Raw genomic sequence first — 21,897 nt, 5'->3', positions numbered from 1 at the left:
AATTTTTTTTCCAATTTGAAGTAGTTGCCAACATAAAAAAAGTCCATTTATTTCTGGTCTCTCTGACAAACCAAACTTTGTCTCATTGCAAACACTTTCCCACTGCTAGCACCCACTCCGACCAGAGCCAGAGTTGCTGCCGTTTCTCACAGCATACGTGCCCTTTTCCCCACAGCTCTCACCCAAAGCTATCCTCACATGTAGGCATTTGCAGGCGTTTGAGTTGCAGGCCCTGTGAGTTCAGGAAAACTTTAGGCGGAGGCCACAGCACAGGTGAACGCACAGGGACACAAAAGAGCACACTGTGTGAAGAAATGCACTGCTCAGTAGTGCACAAGCTGAAGCTGGACAGACCAGCTGGCCCAGGCAATGAAGGCTAACGAGACTGGATTTTCTCCTAGAGGTACTGAACAATTTTAAGCAAAGGATAGGTATGATCAAATTAACATTTTTAAAAGATCGTTCTAGCTGCCAAGAGGAGAACAGATGAAAGGTGATCAGCCACATGTGGTCACCATAATAGAGATGGGAAGGTCTGAAGACCTCAGCCAAGGCATGCCCTGAAGAAAGAGAGGAGTGAAAGGAAGAGCAACGGTCCCAGTCTGATTTCCTAGTCACTTGAATGTGGCGGGCAAGCAAGGGGCCGCGAGGAGGATGCGATATCATGGTGCTGCTCTGGCTCTCTGGTGCACGCGAACCACCTGGGAATCTTGCTGACAGAAAGGTTCTGGTTATTTAGGTCTAGGTGGGCTCTGAGACTCTGCATCTCTCACGGGCTCCCCGATGATGCCAATGCCGTAAGAGTGTGGTACTACAAGCAAGATCAAGTCTCCAGACAGACCTGTATTCAAGTCACAGCTCTGTCACTTTCCATCTGTATGATCTTGGGAAGGTTATCTACCCTTTTTGTGCCTTTTTCTCCTTATCTGTAAAATGATAGTCGTAGTAATAATAATAACACCCACATTTTAGTCTTATTACAAGGGTCAAAAGCAATAATGTGCATAAAGTGCTCAGAATAAAAGAAGTATTCACTAAATATTAGCTGCTATTATGACTACTTTGGGGATTATTGCTCTTCTTTTTGTTTTATTTATTACTTGGACAATGGCACCGTTCACTGAGCTAGGAGCAATGAGAGGAGAAAAAGAAATGGAGACACTTAGGTTTGGCCGTGTTGAGTCTGGAGTGCCTCTGAAGCATCCGGTGGAATTCCCCAGCAGATTGCTGCATATCTGGCCCCAGGGCCTCAGTGAAACAATCCGGATTGGAGATGTGTGAATTTGGGAGCCATCACCATGGAAGTGGTGATGAATTCATAAGAGTTGGATACAATCACCTCAGCTACATGCAGAAAGGAGCCTTGAGCCAAAGCTCAAGGATCGTTGGTATTTAAAGTAGAGGCAGAGGACACTGGCAGAGATGAACTTTAATTCTTTCAAGATGCAGCGGCAGTTCTTAATGTCTAGTATAGTCTGGTTATATAATAAATATGTACCACATAATCCAATTAGCTACCTTCAGATTTTATTTCCCCCAGCCAGGCTCCCGTGCATTCTTTTGAATATTTTCTTGGCTAGAATCTAAATGCTTTCACAATGCTTGTCTTCTCCACACCCCACATTGCTTCTTCGCCTTATAGCAAGAGTGACAGGAAATACGGCTCCTGCAGTTCCAAAAAGAATGATCTCTCCTTCCTCCTTGCCCCCCCAGCACCTGATCTGGAAAGTGTAGACCAGCACTGTCCAAGAGAACTTTCTGCAATGACAGAAATGTTCTATATCTGCGCTGTCTATGGTGACACTCTCTAGCCACATGTGGCCATTGAGCTCTTACAATATGGCTGTGTAAACAAAAAACTAAATTTTTAATTTAATTCCATTTTAACGAATTTAAATTTAAATAGCCGCACATGACTAGCGGCTACCGTATTGGACAGTGCAGCAGAAGATACTGAAAAATAGTTATTCATTGGATGACAGCTGGAAGAACTGATCTTTAGCAACTCCTCCCAACGTAGAGCCACAGTCCCTGTTACCTCCAGCAGCAGGCGGGGCCAATGGGGAAACAGATCAGGTGAGCAAGTTCTAGGCGTTAGAGCCAGAAACGTAAACTTTATGCATATCACAACTTTGCCTGAAACTATCGTGTAGGACTAAAAAACTGATATGTACACATGCAAACAGGCTTTAAGCAATTGCAAAATATATTTTTACCCTGAGATTTCCTAAGGTAAGTTATGCCAGTAGCACGGCCAGCTTCCTCAATATGCAATCTGTGCAGTCACACAGGACTCTACACTTCGTGGGTTGAGTTAGCTTAAGACTTTGCTATCACTGTCTTGAAATTCTTCATAATTTTCTAACAAGGGGCCTCACATTTTCATTTTGCACTGGGCCCTGCTAATTTTGTAGCTGATCCTGGCCACAGCATTTTGGGACCCTCTGTTAGAGATTAACTATTGAAGCTATGCCTCTCCCTGTGGTTAATTGTTCGCTGGTATTTAATATCTACCTATACTCAATAAAATGACTGACTGATTCCCCAATTCCCACAAGACTCTCCTGAGTAGCCATTCCCTGGTCTCTGAAAGGTAATGAGAAGACAGACATTGTAAGAACTGCCAAGGCTTGGCATCTCTCTGGTATCAGACAGTTATCCAGAAAGCTGGGGAAACCTAGTGACTACAACCACTTTGGCATCTCGCTTAGTAGGAAGCTGGATTCAATGGCATAGAAGGTGTATTCTAAATTCAAGATTCCATGTGATACTCTCATCCACTAAATTATTTCTCTTTCAAAGGAAGTCAGCAGAATGGTCTTCCTCCAGTTCTCAAACCATGGCATTCTCAAAGCTTCCCAGAATGCTTTAGCTCTGAAATCTGAGAAATGTGACGAGCCACTTGGATTTCCTTCTGAACAGCAGAGAGGAAGAGTTCTCCTTTGGTTTATTAGTATCAGATGTGACTCAGATGCTATTCAAGCATATATGGACACTTGATTCATACATATTTTTTATCCTCAGTAATACTTTCTGACAAGAAGTTTTGTGAATTAACCATATGGAATTAAACCTGAATGCTCCAAAATTAAATAAGTATAAGGCAACTTCAATTACCATCTGATCTGAGCATACTATCCTCATACTTAAAAACCTAAATCATGCAATTGACCCCGAGAAAATTTACTAAGTTCTATTTGCCTTCTGATTTACAAGTGAAAAATATTGACACACATGCCACCATTTTCCCTTTGCATGATAACAGGCATCACTAACAGATCATGGCACTCATGATCATGGCCTCTGACCACATGGACTCAGAAGTCCTTCACCACAATACTACAGGTCGTCACTACCAATCAGCTGGAGTAGGCATGAAAGATGATTTTTACATCCTTGCATATGCTAATTAGGTAAAAGTTTTCTCTAAATACCCTGGGGGCAGAATATCCCAGGTTAAGGCAATTTACATGTTGAAATGAGTGGGTCTTAATGAAGAAGTAGCTTCTCACCTCTGCGTCTATGGCTACACCTGCTATCTTATGACTCAGAGAATCAGGGGATGCTGAGAAATTATCTTTTTAGGGTAATGTGATGGAGAGTATTAATTCATCAGTCAAACCATGCATTGGGCCACTGCTATGCACTACATGGGTTATGGGTTATGTATTGAATGATAACTCTTCTGCTCTGATAGTTAAAAGTATAGATGGAAGGAAATTTACAGAAAAAGTTTCTGGTCACAATTTGTTGTTCATTTGATGTCTAATCAATACAGTTGTAAGAGCCAGCCCTGCTGGCCTAGTGGTTAAAGTTCAGCACTCTCCACTTAGACAGCCTAGGTTTGGTTCCTGGTTGCAGAATCACACCACTCATCTGTCAGTAGCCATGCTGTGGCAGCAGCTCACGTAGAAGAACTAGAAGGACTTTCAACTAGTATATACAACTGTGTACCGGGGCTTTGGGAGGTAAAAAAAGACAAAAGAGATGGGTCCATCCCAGTGGTGTAGTGGTTAAGTTCACATGCTCTGCTTCAGCAGCCTGAGATTTTCTGGTTCAGATCCTGGGCGTGGACCTATACACCACTCATCAAGCCATGCTGTGGCAGTGGCCCACATAAAAAATAGAGGAAGACTGGCAACAGATGTTAGATCAGGGACTATCCTCCCCATCAAAAAAAAAAAAAAGAAAGAAAAAGGGGAAGATTGGCAACAGATGTTAGATCAGGGACAATCTTCTTCACCAAAAAAAAAAAAAAAGAGGAAGATTGGCAACAGCTGTTAGCTCAGGGTGAATCCTTCCCAGCAAAAAAAAAACAAAAACAAAAACAAAACCCAAAGATCTTAGCACTCAGAGGGTGCAACTTATGATATATTTAACCCCCAAAAGAAATATCCATACTCAAAAACTTTTAGGCACGTCCAAAAGCACAAGAAACTCCAAGTAGGATAAATGCACAGATACACACATAGACACATCATAGTTCAAATGCTGAAAGCCAAAGGTAAAGAGAAAATCTGTAAAGAAGCAAGAGCAAAATGACTCACCACATACAAGGGAACCCCAATAACATTAACAGTTGGCATCTCATCAGAAACAATAGAGCAAGAAGGCGGTGGGATGACATACTGAAAATGCTGAAAGAACAAATAAACTATCAACCAAGCGCCTTTTAGCTTATATCTTTCAAATGTAAAGACAAAGCAAAGACATTGGCAGATAAATAAACACTGAGAGAATTCGTTGGTCGCAGATCCACCTTACAAGAAATACTAAGTTCTTTAGGCTGAAAGCAAGTGATCCCAGAGAGTAATTCATACACACACACACGCTCAACACACACACACAAAAGAAGATCAATAAAGGTAATTGTGCAATTTTAAAAGATAGTATAAATTCCTATTTCATCTCCTTTCTTTTCTTAAATATTTGAAAAGTAATTGTATTTTTTTTAAGTGTATATAATTGTATTGCTGGGCTCATAACACATAGTAATTTCATATACTTGACAATAACCACACAAACGAGGTGGATGGAAACAAAGCTGTATTGAAGTAAGGAAATGACACCAGATGGTAATCGAATCCACAGGAAAAAGTGTAGAGAACCAGACACGGTAAAGAAGAAGATAAATATAACAAACTCTATACCTTGTACTTCCTCTCTTTTTTTCTCGTCTTCATTAATAGATGAAAATTATAGTAATTATAAATTAAAGTAATTATAACAGTATATTTTTGGGTCTGTATCATACACATTTAATATGTGTGACAATAATAGCAAAAAAGGAGAAAGAGGAAATAGAGCTGGATATGAGGAACCTTCCTTTATCTCATTTAAATTAAGTTAGTACAAGTCTAAGTAGATTCTTATAAGTTAAGATGCGTGCAATAAGCCACAGGGCAACAACTAAGAAAATAACTCAAAAATATATTAAAAAATCACTCAAAGAATTACACTATTAGAAAATATTCCCTTAATATACAATGCATGCAGTAAAGAAGAACTAGAGGGAAAAGACATGAGACATTTAAAAACAAAGAGAATGGCAGACACAAATCCAAATATATCAATGAAAACATTAAATGCAAATAAATTCTAAAACTTAATCAAAAGGTAGAGATTGTCAAATTGTATTTAAAAAATCCAACTACATACCATCTACAGGAAACACACTTTAGATCAAAAACTACAAACAGGTTGAAAGTAAAGAATTTATCATGCAAAGAACAACTATAAGAAAGCTGGAGTGGCCATATCAATATGAGGCAAAAATAGATGTTAAAACAAAATCGTTGTGAGTGATGAAAGGGGAGAGTTTATAACAATAAAAGGATCAATCCATCAAGAAGATATAACAATTATAAACATATACACCTAGCAACAGAGTCCTAAAATATAGGAAACAAAAACTGAAAGAATTGACGGGAGAAATAGATGACTCAACAGTAACAGCTAGAAGCTTCAATACCCCTCTTTCAATAATAGATACAACAAGCAGGCAGAAAATAAACAAGCAAATGGAAGACTTGAATGACACTGCAAACCAACTACACCTAATGGACACCCATAGAACACTATCCAACAACAGCAGAATACACATCCCTCTTAGCTGTACAACAATGTTCTCCAGGAGAGACCATACTCTGGGGCGTAAAGTAAGGCTCAGTAAATCTAGAAAGATTAAATTCTTACAAAATGCTATTCTCTGATCAAAATGGTGTGACATTAGAGATGAAAACACAAAAATATTTGGAAAATTCACAAGTATGTGGAAATTAGGCAATACATTCCTAAATAACCACTAGATCAAAGAAGAAATCCCAAAGGAAACTAGAAAATACCTTAAGATGACTGAAAACCAAAACACAATACACCAAAATTTCTGGAATACAGCAAAAAGCAGAGATTGGAGGGAAATTTATAGCTGTAAAAACCTATATTAAAAAGAATAAAGATCTCAAATCAATCATCTAGCCTTCTACCTTAAGAAACTAGAAAAGAACAAATAAAATTCAAAGCAAGCAGACACGAGAAAAAATAAAAATGAAACTGGAAATATATAAAATAGAGAATAGATATAACAATAGAGAATGTCAATGAAAAGTTGGTTCTTTGAAAGCGTCAACAAAATTTACAAACTTTTAGCTAGACTGGCCAAGAAAAAAAATAAAGAATACTCAAATTGCTAAAATCAGGCATAAAAGTGGGACGTCACCATTGACCGTACAGAAATAAGAAAAGATTATAAAGGAATACTATAAACAACTGCCTGGCAAAAAATTAGAAAGCGTAGATGAAATGGACAAATTCCTAGAAAGACACAAAGGATCAAAACTGACTCAAGAATAAATAGAAATCTGCATAGACCTACATCAAGCAAAGAGACTGAATTAATAATAAAAAATTACCTACCAAAAAAGGTCCAGGAAAAGATGGCCTCAGTGGTGAATTATATTGAGTATTTAAAGAAGAATTAATACCAAGACTTTGCAAATTCTTCCAAAATATAGAAGAGGATTAAACACTTCCCGACTCATTCTGTGAGGCCAGTATTACCCAGACACGAAACCAGACAAAAATATCACAAGGAAAGAAAACTACAAACAATATCTCTTATGAATACAGGCACAAAAATCCTCAAAAAAATATTAGCAAACCAAATCCAGCAAGATAGAGAAAAAATTATACACTGTGATCAAGTGAGATTTATGGCATGAATTTGAGGTTCATTTGACACCCTAAAATCAATTAATGTAATATACTATATTAGTAGATAATGGAGAGAAACCACGTGATCATCTCAATAGACACAGAAAAAGCATTTGACAAAATTTAACACCCTTTCAAAATAATAAAAATAAAGAAGGAAAGCACTAAAGAAACTAGGAATAAAATAGAATTTCTGGTAAAGGGCACTACAAAAACCTACAGCTAACATCATACTTAATGGTAAAATATTAAATGCTTTCCCTCTATAATGAGGAACAAAACGAAGATGTCTTCTCTCACCACTTCTATTCAGGTTCTAACCAACCAACTAGGCAAGAAAGTGAAATAAAAGGTGTCATACTGAAAAAGAAGGACAGCTCTCTCTATTTGCCAATGATGTAATCTTATATAGAGAAAATCCTAAAATATCCTCTAAAAACTATTAGAAATAATAAATGAATACAGCAAGGTTACAGAATATAAGATCAATATATAAAAATCAATTGTGTTTCTATAGAGTTGCAATGAAAAATTTGAAACAAAATTAAGAAAATCATTTCACTTCCAATAGTATCAAAAAGATAAATACTTAGGAATAAATTTAACAAAAGTAGTGCAAAACTTATACTCTGAAAAGCCAAAACATTACTGAAAAAAATTAAAGAAGACCTAAACCAAAGGAAAGTTTTCCCACGTACATGGATTGGAAGATTTAATTGTTAAATTGGCAATGCTCCCTAAATTGATCTACAGATTCAATGCAATCCTTATCAAAATCCCACTGGTTTCTTTGCAGAAGTTGACAAGCTAATCTTCAAATTCATATGAAAATTCAAGGTCCCAGAATACCCAAAACAATCTTAAAAAGAAGAAAGTTTGAAGACTCGCATGTCTTGATTTCAAAATTTACTACAAAATTATAGTTATCAAGACAGTGAGTTACTGCCATAAGGATAGACCTACAGATCAATGGAATAGGATTGATATCTAGAAATAAACCCTTACATTTATGGCCAATTGATTTCAATAAGTGTACCAAGACAATTCAATGTGGAAAGAGTAGTCTCTTCAACAAAGGGTTCTAGAGCAATTAGTTGGGCACATGCAAAAGAATAAAGTCAGACCGCTATGTCACACCATGTACAAACATTAATTTAAAATGTACCAAAGACCTAAATGTAAGACTAAAACTATAAATCTCTTAGAATAAAACATAAGTCTTCAAGACCTTGCATTAAGCAATTATTTCTTACATATGACACCAAAAGCACAAGCAACCAAAAAAAAGTAGATAAATTGGACATCATCAAAATTAAAACTTTTGTGCTTCAAAGAAGATCGAGAAAGTGAAAAGACAACCCAAACAATGAGAGAAGACATTTGCAAATCATATGTCTAATAGGAACTTGTATCTAAAATACATAAAGCACTCTTGCAATTCAACAGTAAAAAAAAACCCGATTTTTTAAAAAAACAAGTCTCTGAATAGACATTTCTCCAAAAAAAAAAGATATACAAATAGGCAATAAGCAAATGAAAAGATGTTCAGAGATATTAGACATAAGGGAAATTTAAATCAACACCACAGTGATATACCACTTCACACTCACCAGGTTGGCTATTACCAAAAGACAAACAATAAAAATGTTGGTGGGGATGTGGGAAAATCAGCGCTCTCATACACTGCTGGAGGGGATGGAAAATGATGCAGTCACTTTGGAAAACGGTTTAGCAATTCCTCAAAAGGTTGCATATAGAGTTATCATACTCCTAGAGAATAACCGAGAAAATGAAGACATATATCTACGCAAAAACTTGTACATGAATGCTCATAACATCATTATCCGTAATAGTCAAAAGAGTGGAAACGATCCCAATATCCATCAACTAATGACTAGATAAACAAAGTGTGGTATAGTCACACAACAGAATATTATTTGACAATAAAAGGAATGGAGAACTGATACATGCTAGAACATGAATGGCACTTGGAAACCTTATGTTCAGTGAAAAAAGCCGGTTGCAAAATACCCCATATTATGTGATTCCATTTAAACAAAAAATCCGGAGTAGGCAAATCCTTAGGGACAAACAGTAGATGACTGGCTGCCTAAGGATGAGGAAGCTGAGGGCAAAAGGGGAGCAGCTTAATGGGCATGGAGTTTCTTTTTGATGTGATGAGAATATTTTAAAATTGACTATGGTGATGGTGCACAACCCTGTGAATATACTAAAAAACATTACATTGTACACCTTAAATGGATGAATTGTACAGTACGTGAATTATATCTTTGAAAAGCTGTTATTCAAAAAACTTATGAAGAAGAGTGGGAGAGGCAGAAAGAAAAAAAGCAATGGAAAGGGGAAACAGAAGGAGAAAGAGAAGGAAGCCTCGTTAAATTAGAACTAATAACAAATAGGAATCCAAGCAGAGACTTTGAGGCAAACACTGCGGAGATGGAGAGCTGTTAACTTCGGTGTGACTTGCACAAGCCCTTTCTCTTTCTCAGCCTCAGTTTACTCATCTGCAGAATTACGAGTTAGACCCATTCCGTCAGACATCTCAGGATCTATGTTTTTCTGACATCTCTGCCCATCTCCAAGGAGCTGTAAATACTGGATGAGTCAGTTATCTTCTGGGGGCTGCCATTATAAAATGAATTAAAAGCAAGAACTCTGCTCAGTCAGCCTGCCAGAACTTTCTATGCCCTGAACCCCTTCTCTACCAATTTCCCACTCCCCCAACTCTCTTTCTAACCCTTGATTTTTTGCTGCTCCCAAAGCTCATCCTGAAGTTAAACTGAGGCCTCTAGGAAGCCCAACCTTGGTCCATCCTACCTGGAGTCCCGTGTGTCTGGGATGGCACGATCGAGGGGCAACTGGTCACTGAGGTAAACGTTGTAACCGAACTTCTGGAAGAGGTCCTGGGCCCTTTTCTGCTGGGCCTCAGAAAGACCCTCGCCCCACTGCTGGAAAAGCTGTGAGTGTGGGAAGAGTGCTTTTCTGGGTTTGTCCTTCTTTGTGTCATTCGCCTTGGTTTCCACTACCTTTTCAACAGGATGCTCTCCATTTTCCATCCACTCCATTGTGTTGTCCACATCTTCTTGCTGCCTCATAGTCAATTTCATAATTTCTTCTGCAAATGAAGGGCAGAGGGGAAAACATTTCAGCCAACCTTAGTTACCTGGGCATTACTTTCCATCCAAATTTCCTTGAAATGTTTTCTCTCCACATTCTAAATCTACAAGCTTGTCCCAGAGGATGTGATATGTCAAGGGAACTTGTCAGAGCCATGCTAGGCTGTCCTGGGAAGGTATGTACTAGAACATACCTCTCCTTTCAGCCCCATCAGAACTTATCTATCCAGAGTCCCACACCTTCAAGATGCCTCTAGGAACTGTGATCTGAGACATAGATTGATAACAAGCTAATATTTTTCAGAATAAGACCCAAGAAGCACTTACATTAGAATCATCTGTTATGATTATTTAAAGATGTAGATATCCAGGCTTATCCTCAAATCAACTAAATCAGAATCCCAGGGTCAGGTGGGGATGGGGGTAGCAGAAGATACCAGAATCTGCATTTTTGACAAAATCAAGGAGTAATTCTTTTGTGCCATAAAATGTAAGAAACATCATCCTACACTATGAGTGGCTAACAAGGGTGAATCTATTCCACCTACCACCACCATTACCCACCTGCCCCTTCACTTCTCCTGCGTTTGATTCACCAGGAACTTTTAAATTGGAAATGTCCTAATCTCAGTTTGCAACTTGCTTGGTCATAAGAATGTCTTCAAAAGCTTGTTAAAAATACAGAATCCAGGACCGGCCCTGGGTAGTGGTTAAGTTCGTCATGCTCTGCTTCAACAGCCCAGACTAGTGGGTTTGGATCCCAGGCTCAGACCTACATCACTGTCAGCCATGCCATGGCAGTGACCCACATGCAAAATAGAGGGAGACTGGCACAGATGTTGGCTCAGGGCGAATCTTCCTCAAGCAAAAAAAGAGGAAGATTGGCAACAGATGTTAGCTCAGGGTGAATCTTCCTTATCAAAAAATAAAGACATACATGGGCTGGGAGGGAAATAAACTCAGAATCCCAGATCTCCTCCAGAGATTCTGATTCAGTAGGTCCATGGTGAAGCCTAGGAATGTGCATTTTTAACAATTGCTGCAGATAATCTAACGGTCATGTTAATTTGAGAAACAGTGCGTTAACTAGAACAAATGAACAGTCACAGACCCAGGCAGAGGAGGCCTTCCAGGACCCATGACATCAACAGTAATGATTTTGGAAAATAGCCTACAAATTTCAGAGCACTCTGCCATCCATTGCTTACTTCACCTTGACAAGAGCCCTCTGCCACTTCTGTCTGGAGAGTCTAGCATGTGCACCTTGAACACCCTCAAGCTCAATTCTGTGAACTCCACAGAGAAAGAGAAAAAAGTAATTATTTAGTGCAGGTGCTTCTGTCTGCCAATCCACTCAAAGACCCAATGCTTCTAAGTTAGGGCTGAGCATATAATTCACGCATCAGATTGGGGCACTTTTCAGAGTGGATGGAGCACAGTTAAGAATTATGCAGCAGGTGTAACCAGGACAACAGGTGTAAACCAGGACTATTCCAGGACAACCAGGACTGACCAGCACCCTACACAAAGGAAGCAGGAGAATCTGTTAGTCTCTCAGGGGATGACTCAGCTTAGCCAAGTCTGATTCTGGTAATAAATATATCGTCCCCTCATTGCCGTCAAAACCAGTGTCCTTGTCCCCAAACACAAGGCCCATGATATAGCTCCATCTTGGAGCCTGGGCATGTGACCATTTGCCTGGGAATATCATGAATAGAAGAAAGAGAAAACAGTTTTGCCTGACTCTGCCTCTGGCTGCCACTGCCACTTGTCCCCGGCCAGGTTCCCCTCAGCTTGCGCTGCCTTGCTGCCATCATTTCTCTCTCAGTGAGCGCTTGCTGCATCACAGAATTACAGACAGACTCCAACAAGCTCCTCTACCTGTTCTCCAAACATAGGCACCCCCGTCCTGTCCTCTGTCCTCTCCTGATGATCTCGTCTATCCCCAAGGCCTTGCCTTTCCCCTCAAGGCAACTGTCGCCCCCCCCACACACACAATCTGCAGCTTTAGACTCAGGCTGCTGAATCTGAATCTCACCTCTGCCGCTTACCAGTTGCAGGAGTTCAGCAAAGTATCTTAACTTGTCCACTTCCCCATCTGTAAAATGGGGGTGATAGCAGCACTTGCCACATAGATTTTTGGGAGAATTAAATGGGTTTGTTCACATAAAGCATTTACAACTGTGCCTGTTGATGTGGATCAAGGCTGCCCCAGGGAGAGAAGCCCAAGGCGTCCTGGCCTACTTGCTGATCTATATCACCCTCCGGGAAGCATGACATCCTGACCCGATTCGTATCTAAAGTTATGAGACCACATGATAACCAGACCCCACCTGCACTGATACCATTTTCACAACTTTTTTACATGACCTTTCCTTTGTCTTATAAAAAATAACTCACATGCCCATGCCTTATAATTTAGCCCCGCCCTCAACACACTGCAGCTCTTCACTGCCCATGGGTCCTGTCGCCATGCTATTCTCTGAATAAAACAGCACTACCACTAGAACTTGAGAGTCCAAGAAATCTTTCTTTTGACTCCTTGGCTCGCAGAGCCCGTATCACCTGTCACTTAATACTCGGTCAATGTTAGCTACCATTGTCATCACTGTTATCATTATTATCCAAACTGGCTATTGGAGACATCTCTCACTTGCTGTTTTCCAAGTTCTCCAAATTCCTTATCAACTGAATTCAAGACCTTCCCCCCAAGTCTCCTGAGGCTCCGTCCCTATTTCTACAAATGGTACCAACTGCTCTCCTCCCACCCAGCCAGCCCCCAAACCTCAGGTCTCCTTTGACTCTCTCCCCACCCCCATTCGGTTGTCTATTCGTGTAGGGTCTACCTCTCCTGGGCAGAACTCATCCTTTTCTTTCCATTCTATTCCAGCTCGATTCCTTATTGCCTGTCACCTGGACTGTTCACTCACCAAAGAGTTAGTGAGCATCTACTCCAGCTACTTCCTAACCACGGCGGCCAACAAGATAGGCTGACAACTTGCATTCCCACAGAGATGTTAAGAGGCTCCCTAACCAGGCTCCCGTCCCCTTCCGAACTGCATGACCACGGCCAGGGGATTTCGCTTCTCAGTGCTTTAGATTTACCAAGTACCTCAGGGGGCTTCTGTGATAACTAAGTGGATTAATACACATGGTGCACTTAGGACAGGGCCTGGCACACAGTAAAGCTTGGCTCTTATTCTGGTTTCTCTGTTTCCTCTGCTAGAGGAGCCGGGTGAGAGATGAAGAAGGGTATTGAGAAAAGCGGAAAACTTTTTAAACTGTTATGCTAAGAAATGGGGGTGAGAACTGATTTGTGAAACATGGAAACACTGTGGGGCCAGGAGAGGGCCAGCTGAGGAAAATGACCCTGAATCTGTAGTGGCTCAGTTATGGGAATTATTTCAGCAGTGCTTAGTACTGAGGTGAAGGCACAGAGAAGATGGGCAACCAATTTCACACTATGTTGGGGGATCTTAGGAGGTTGCAACAGAACAAGTGTGCAACTGTTGGTGCCACTCACATGGACAGTGATCTTTAAATGTTTTTGTTCTTTTTTATCTTTACACTAAATCAGAGTATTCAGCTCCAGTCTCTGATGCACATCCCATCTCTCAAAAACAGAAATATCAGTCAAAAGGGAGGAAATACAAGATTATCAGGAACAAGACTAGCTGTCTGCCCCACCCAGAGACGAGATGTCTGCCCCACCTGGAGACCAGCCCCCATATAACTGGCCTGTCATCTCTGTTCTGTAAGATGAGTTTTAAGGACATTAGTCCACCATCTTCCATCTTTGCTGGCAAAAGCAAATGAACGCTTTCTATTCCACTGACTCGCCTCCTGACTTTTTGGCTAGTCTTACAGCAAGCAGAACGAGCCTGCTGCTCGGTAACACAATGGAGTTGTGGATAAAGGCAAGAGAAGAGTTGGGGCAATGGTGCTGTCACGGAGGAATGTTGAATGAGCATGCTGCAGAGTCACAAGGGGGTGATCAGGAATGGAATTTGTCACTTCAGAGGTGAGCAGTTTGGGGTGATGGCAAAGTCCAGTGTGCACCGTAGAAGTGTGAGGTGGGATGGAGGCAAAGATCTTGACAGGTGGGAAGGCCAGGGAATTGAATGGGTCACCCACAAGACACTGCAGTGTCCAGGGTGATAGCAGGATTGAGGCAGACATGAGGACCGTGAACCAGAAGCCATTACAAAGTCTGTAATGAGTGCGAAAACTTGTCAGGGATGGGTAGAAGAAACTCTAGCAGAGGAGAGAGAGCAGCCAGGCTTTCCTAATAAAGGAAAGGGTTATTACCACAGCCTTCCAACTCTCCCCTTTCTTCAAGTGGACCAAACCTAGAGCCGATTAGTATTTCCCAAGCCCAACATTGATTATGACACTCCTCAGCCTTAAACCCCTAAATGGTAACCGACGCAATCCTCCATAGGGACCCACTTAGTTCTCACTAATCCTGCCTTGACCCACACTAAATGCTGACGGATCAATAGGCTCACCTCTAGCTCACCTAGCAGCTCCCTGCAAGTTAGAAGAAATTTCTAAAAATCCTTTTTTGGATGATTACAGCCCAGGGGCACCAGCTTGGTGAGGGGACAGTCCCATGGTGTTTCCTCCAGGCAGAAGCAGCAACGCCACACCACACAGCTGATGAGCGGATCATGGGCTGAATTTCAGCTACACGTACAGCCCCTAAAAGGGAAGCAGGAAAGTCCTGTAACTGGGGGGAGGACGTGTTTGGAAGGTGGCATAAAATTGGCCCAAGGAGAAGGAGAATCAGCTATGGAAGTGCTTAAGGCCAAAAGAGAAGGTCAAAGAAAACTCGGGAGGAAACGCAAATGAGTCTTTCAAAAAAGACTCATGTGGACACCAGGCATATTTGCTCTGGTGGAAAGTAAACAAGCAGAATTTTTACAATACTCCCAATGGAGTAGTATTTTTATTCAAACTCTTCTGTACTAACTGTAGGGGTCACATGGTGGTCCCGGGTTCTCTGTGCCCTTAAACACCCCCACATTGCTCTTGGTCAACCTCTGGTTTTTCTCTTTCATTCACTGCTGTTACTGGGAAGTCATTTGGACCTGGGCACCCTGGAGTCAGTTTGAGTATGTGAGTTCAGAGTCCAGCAGGATGAAAACAGTGTCGTTAGACCATCCCATGACTTACACTGAAGCTTTCCAAGACCCAAAGAGGACACAGCCAATGGCGTTGCTCTGGCACCTCCTTTGAGTACCCCTAGGGAGGTTCCAGAAAATTGCTTTACAACCACCAAGCCCTCTCACAGTTATCCTTGTGTATTTGCTTTTGCACTTGGTAGTTTACCTAGCTTGCCTCAGTATCCGTACTGACTGAGGATTTTCTTCAATCTTGTTGAAGGCAATGGACAAACAGGATCTCTGGTGACTGAACAGGCTTCCAATTTCGGGAAGCCCTTCAGGAAAGAAGAGCATTTATGATCTGGGAACAGGGTCCAGAAGACATTTTGAAATTCATCTCAGGTTTACAGAGTCCCTAACACCACATCATTTTAGAGTGAAGCACCAAGAATAACAAGAAAAGGAGGAACTGGTCATTGCAAAGAAGGAAAGGGAAGTAAACTCGATGGCTCCAGGTGGCTTTTAGAGACATGCTGTGCCCCAGCTGAAGGAAAGAAAAGCCAGGCTTTAGGCAGAACTCCTGCTAGTTCAAGGGTATTTCCTGAGTAGGCTGAGCCAGTAGGGTGGGCCAGAGAGCTGGTGCGGTCTGGGTGTTCTGCCAAGGCGTGACAGCGACCGCCCAGGTGCACAGGCATCCTCTCAGTGACGCTGTACTAACTGAGCATATTTGCATAGTCAATGTCCCACCCAGCCGGATGTACTCAAAGCTAGGGCTTCTGGAGCTGACAATCTTCTCTCTGTTTCATCTACCCTCTTCCCCTGTGTCATTCTTCCCTTCATCCCTGTCTGCTTATCCTCTGTCCTCTCCTTCCTACAATCATTCATTCATTTATTCATCCACTTAATTTCTACGTCCAGGCACAGGAATGGAGTGGGAAGACACTTGCTAAGACTCTCTTTAAGCCAGCCATTATGAAACTCGACTTTCAGGAAGTTGTACCACAATAAAATATAATGAGTCTTATGAGGGAGGATGTAGATGGTGCTATGGTGCTTATGCCTCCCTCCCCCTCCCCCATCTCATTTTCCCTTTCTTCCTCATGTCTCCACGTAAACGCTCATCCTCTCGCCCCGGACTTGCATTTCTTTGCTCCTTTTCTGTCCTCATCTCTTTGGTCCTCTCTCATCTCCCCAAGCCTCCTTTTCCTGCTGTCCTCCCTTCCTTTTTTGCCTCCTGTCTGTCCTTTCTTCTATCTCTCTGCCTCACCCTGAACCTTGCCAATTCTCAATTCTCATTTTAAAAGACACTTTGCCCACCTCCAGCCCCCAAGTGCACACACTCACACATCTGTGCAGCCACCGCCCTGCTCACACTTTCAACATGCCCCCGGGGGTGTTTGATCCCTGTCCCATGGGAACAGGGGAAGCACGGCTGCTTCCTCTCACTGGACTCAGATGCCAAGACACATAGAATTCATAGGACTTAGAGTTTCACGGTGAGCCAGAATCAAAAACAAACCCCAGAATTTGTGTGAACAGGTTAAAATTTGGTGAACCTTGAGGACATTATGCTAAGTGAAATAAACTAGATGGAGAAAGACAAATACCCTTTGATCTCACCTGCATGTGGAATCTAAAACGAAGAAAGAAAAACTGAGCTCATAGACGATGAGGATCAGGGCTGCCCCCGGGAGAGAAGCCCAAGGTGTCCTGGCCTACATGACGATCTATATCATCCTCTTGGAAGCATAGGACGTCCTGACCTGATCCGATCTGATTCATATCCAAAGTTATAGGACCACCCGATAACCAGACCCCACCTACACAGATACCGTTTTAATAATTTTTTACATAATCTTTCCTTTGTCTTGTAAAGAGATAACTCACATACCTATGCCTTATAAATTTAGCCCTACCCTCAACCCATATTTGCAGCTCCTCGCTGCCCATGGGCCCTGACCCCACGCTATTCTCTGAATAAAGGGGCAATACTACCAGACCTTGAGAGTCCAAGAAATCTTTCTTCCAACTCCTTGGCTCGCAGAGCCTGCAGCAGTGATAGGAAGAACAGACTCGTAGTTACCGGGGGAAGGTGTGGAGGGTCAGCGAAATGGGGGGAGGGGGTCAAAGGAACAAACTTCCAGTTGTAAGCAGGTCCTGGATATGTGCTGTACAGCATGGAGACCATAGTGAATAATACCTATTGCATATCTGAAAGTTGCTAAGGGAGTAGATCTTCAAAGTTCTCATCACAAGGGAAAAAAATTGTAACTATGTGAGGTGACGGATGTTAACTAGACTTATTGTGGTGATCATTTTGCAATATATACCAATATTGAATCATTACATTGTACACCTGAAACTAATATAATGTTATATGTAAAGTATCTCTCAATAAAAAAAAGAGGTTAAAATGTGGCACACATCAGTTTATAGAGTGCTTTCTGCGTATATTTCCCGACCCTGTGAGGTCAGGTAGGGGTCTTCTCTTCATCTGCATTTACACGTCAAGAGCCTGAGGCTGAGAGAGAGAAGCACCTGCTCCAAGTCAGGCAACCATCGCAGTCATCTCAGGATTCGATCTTAGGTCCTCTAACCAGCTGCCATTAGTTCCTGGTAGGAGCTCATAGCAAAATGGAAGGAGGCCTTTGCCCCAGAGCTTGTCACCTCTATTTCACAGCCCCTGTCACACAAAGGCCTAAGGACAGGCTGTGCCTAGATGCTCCTGAGCCTCTCAGGGATTGTCATTCTGAGCCTCAGTCTCCCTGCATGTATGTGTTTATGATCAGGCATGTGTACAAGTGTAGACACACCCCTCCCCCCCACTCACACAGACACACTCTGCTCCCCTCCCCTCAACAGTTTGCTCTGCTTCGCACTAATTCTCAATGCTTACCTCTCATTCAGAGGAATAGAATTCAATGCCAGATGCTTAAATGGAGCAACTGAGAGATAAGAACCTGACCTTTCACTCATTTTTTCCTCCATACCCTTTTTGTTTGTTTGTTTTCCTAAACACACACACACACACACACACACACACGATCCCCTCCAAGTTAGTGTTATGAACTTACTCAGGTGCTGCAAGTCCACTTCCAGGGGAGAGAGTCTCTTGATCACCGCCTTGTTCCATTCAAACTTAGGCAAATAAAGCTCCCTTCGGAGACTACTTGGAATTACCTTTTGTAAAGTCCCCTTGGTATAAAATACCAGGAGAAGATTGACAGCAATGGCCAGAGTCAGCCCAATGCAGAGGACTTTGGAGACATTTCTCCTGCGTGTCATCCCTGCCTCTGACTCTGCCACTCCCAAGGGGCTGAGTGTGTCACTACCCAGGCAGGCTAAGGATCAGAATCAACTGAGCCTGGTCTCCGCCGGCTGCATGGATGACACCCTGTCTGCTGAGCCAGATGATCTTCAGGTGGGAAAGCTGTCACAGCTGTCTGACTTCTCCCTGAGCCAAGTCAGGTGGAGTGTGCCAAGCAGCCATCCAATGACTGGCAGGCCACGCAGGCACATGTTGCAATGACTCAGAAGTCAGGTTAACACCTGCTCCCAGAGCTAGCTCAGACTGCAGGGTGTAACTATGTACGTGACGCATGTTCTCTCTGTTCTTTCTGGTTTTGTCTTGGTTTTTAATGTTCCCTCTCCCAGGTAAAACCACTTGGAAGACTCTCTGAAAGGTCTTGTAAGGTGTGGTCCCGAGAGGAGATAAATACTATGAAAAAAGGAATCCACAAGGAGGAAGCTTCTGTACTACATGCTTTCTTGAGGGCAAGGATCACGTCTCAGATGTCTTTTAGCTCACTCTACACAGTCTTGAACAAAGTCCATATGCAACAATTGTCGGCTCAGTAAACTTGAGGAGAGACTTTCCTCCTGGTTCCACCTAGAAGCAGGTAGATGAGCTGGAGGTGGCCCCTAGAGGTGAGCCCCAGGGGATGGCCCTGCTTCTCTCGTCTCTGCTCGTCATCTGTGCAGCTCAGCACACTGACGTTCTCTCCTGCCCCAGCTTCCAGTAACTCTTCTGCCTCCACACCTCACACTCATGACATGTTTTGGACAAATCACTTCATTATCATCATTATAGATTAAACACTTAAAATTGTTCCCCAGAGCCCAAAGTTTACAGTTCTCAATCTAGTGTTGGGTCCCTCCGTAATCATAACTTTCACCCTGGCCCAACCCCTTGGACTCCCTTACTAGGTCCCCACACACAGCATATGCAGACAAAAGCTGAGGCAGATATGTGGATTAAAGTAAAGAAATGTGGCTTTAGGAAAAGCATGTAGAATGAAAAAGAACAAAATGAAAAATAACCAGTTTCTTTTGTTTTTCATCAAAGTCTTTCCCAAGCTCTCCCCTGCAAATTGGAGTCAAAATAAATCCAGAAATGCATGCTTGCTTCCATTTCTGTTCCAAGATAGAGTAGATCCAATTATCTCTATTCTTCCTCACTAAGTGCAACTAAAAACTCTGTACACTATATATAAAATAAATATATGAAGACTCTGAAAGGTGTAGAAAAGAGGGCAGACCAGCTAGAGATCTCAGGACCTGAGGAACAACATAACAGTGAGTTCCCTGGATTTTCTTTTTGCCTAATATGTCATAGACCAGATGCTGGAGAAGTTGCCAACCTGTAAGTGCCAATGGGCAGACAATAAAAGTCCAAATAAAAGCCTGCTCTCTCCAGCCAAAGGAACAGGAAAGGGGCAGGCTAGCAAGACAAGAAACATTCAGACAATAACTGCCCTACTTCTGCTGAACACCACTAAAAACCTTGCTGTGCCATGTCCATCCCATTAACAAAGGTCACATGAGAAGCCTTGACTTCCACTCTCATCCCCAGCTGTGACGAGGTGCCTCTTCCTCCATCCCCCTCCAGGATGGTGTCAGAAAAAGCCTAGTAGGGAGTCATAACTTTTACCCTTGTCCCCCAATGATGTCAGTAAGGGAAGAGTAATGAAGTGGCTCTCCCTCTCTTAGCCGGTGTGGTGTCAGCAGAGGCCTAGTGGGGAACCTGAACTTCCTACCTCAGCCAATAGTAATGAGACATCCCTCCCCCTAGGTGTCAATGGAGGCCGAGTGGGAAACCTGGACTTCCACTCCCACCTGGCAGTAACAAGATGGCATCTCCCTTTCCCCACCAGAGCAGCATCCAGACAGTCCTGCTAAAACAGAAGATTTAAATAAGATCCAGAGTCTCACACCATAATAGCCAGAATGTCCAATTGAAAACCACTTGTCATACCAAGAACCAGGAAAATCTCAACTTCAGTGAGAAAAGATAATCAATAGACATCAAATGCAATATGACACAGATGTTAGAATTTAAAGATTTTAAAGCAGCCATCATAATTGGCAAGCAGTTACAAACATGCTTCAAACAAATGGAAAAATATTAAGTCTCAGCAAAGAAATAGAAAGTCTCAGGAAAGAAATAAAAGACATAAAGTAGAACCAAATGGAAATTTTAGAACTGAAAAATACAATAAATAAAATTTTAAAATCACTAATGGTGCCTCAATAGCAGAATGAAGAAGAGAGAGAAAAGAATCAGGGAACTTGATTAGAAGATAGGACAATAGAAATTACCCAGTTGGAACAACAAAGTGAGAACAGCCAAAAATAATAATAACAGAACCTCAAGAATCTGAGACTACAACAAAAGATCTAGTATTTCATCAAAGTCCCAGAAGAACAGGTGAAAGTGTGAAGCTAAACAAGAATTCAAAGAAATAAGGGCTGAAAATTTCCCAAAACTGACAAAAGGCATAAATCTACAGACTCAAAAAGCTGAGTGAACTATGAATAGGATAAACTCAAAGAAATCTACACCAGGACACATCATAATCAAACTTCTGAAAACTAAAAACAAAGAAAAATCCTTGAATGCAGAGAGAAAGAAATGAGAGCTCACTTATAGGGAAAAACCATTCAAATGACAGCAGATTTCTCATCAGAAATCACAGAGACCAGAAGAAGTATCACCACATTTTCAACTGCTGAAAGAAAAGAATGGTCAACCCAGACTCCTATATCCAACAAAAATACCCCTTTGGAACAAAGGGGAAGTCAAGACTTCTCAGACAGAAAATTAAGAGAATTTCTTGCTAGTAGACTTACTCTAAAAGAAAGTTTACAGAAGATTTTCAAAATGAAGAAATAACAAAAGAAGAAATCTTGGAACATTCAGAAGAAGGAAAGAATATATGAGTAAATACAAGACTTTCTTTCTCGTCTTGAGTTTTCTAAATTATGTTTGACAGTTGACACAAAAATCGTAACATTGATGAGGTTCTCAAAGTGTGTAGAAGAGATATTTAAGACAATTGTATTATAAATGGGAGAGGGTAAAGGGACTTGAAAGAAGGTAAGCTTTCTATATTTCACTTGAACTGGTAGAATGATGACACTAGTAGGCTGTGATAAGTTATGTG

At 41.7% G+C, this 21,897-nt stretch overlaps 1 protein-coding gene across 4 annotated transcripts in view; it reads right to left on the bottom strand.

The window, feature by feature from the left end:
- GALNT8 (polypeptide N-acetylgalactosaminyltransferase 8) overlaps positions 1-18,920 on the bottom strand; it is a 47,650-nt gene extending 28,730 nt beyond the window's left edge. For 2 of the 4 annotated variants that reach the window (XR_011540280.1, XM_008530552.2), the window contains exons 1-2: positions 18,529-18,920; positions 10,051-10,348 (exon numbers count right to left, since the gene is read on the bottom strand). Coding sequence is in view for 3 of the 4 variants with exons in the window: in XM_008530552.2 (XP_008528774.1) it covers positions 10,051-10,348; positions 18,529-18,739 (509 nt within the window). In the remaining variant the exon portion in view is untranslated. Of the gene's footprint in view, positions 1-10,050; positions 10,349-14,857; positions 15,051-18,528 lie in introns of those variants that run through there. The other 2 variants (XM_008530553.2, XM_070620547.1) reach the window with 2 other exon arrangements.
- Between the last annotated feature and the right edge of the window lie 2,977 nt (positions 18,921-21,897).

The sequence above is a fragment of the Equus przewalskii genome, chromosome 5, assembly GCF_037783145.1.
Source record: "Equus przewalskii isolate Varuska chromosome 5, EquPr2, whole genome shotgun sequence".
In the NCBI taxonomy this organism is placed as follows: Eukaryota; Metazoa; Chordata; class Mammalia; order Perissodactyla; family Equidae; genus Equus; species Equus przewalskii.
This window is presented reverse-complemented; position numbering and strand designations above follow the sequence as displayed.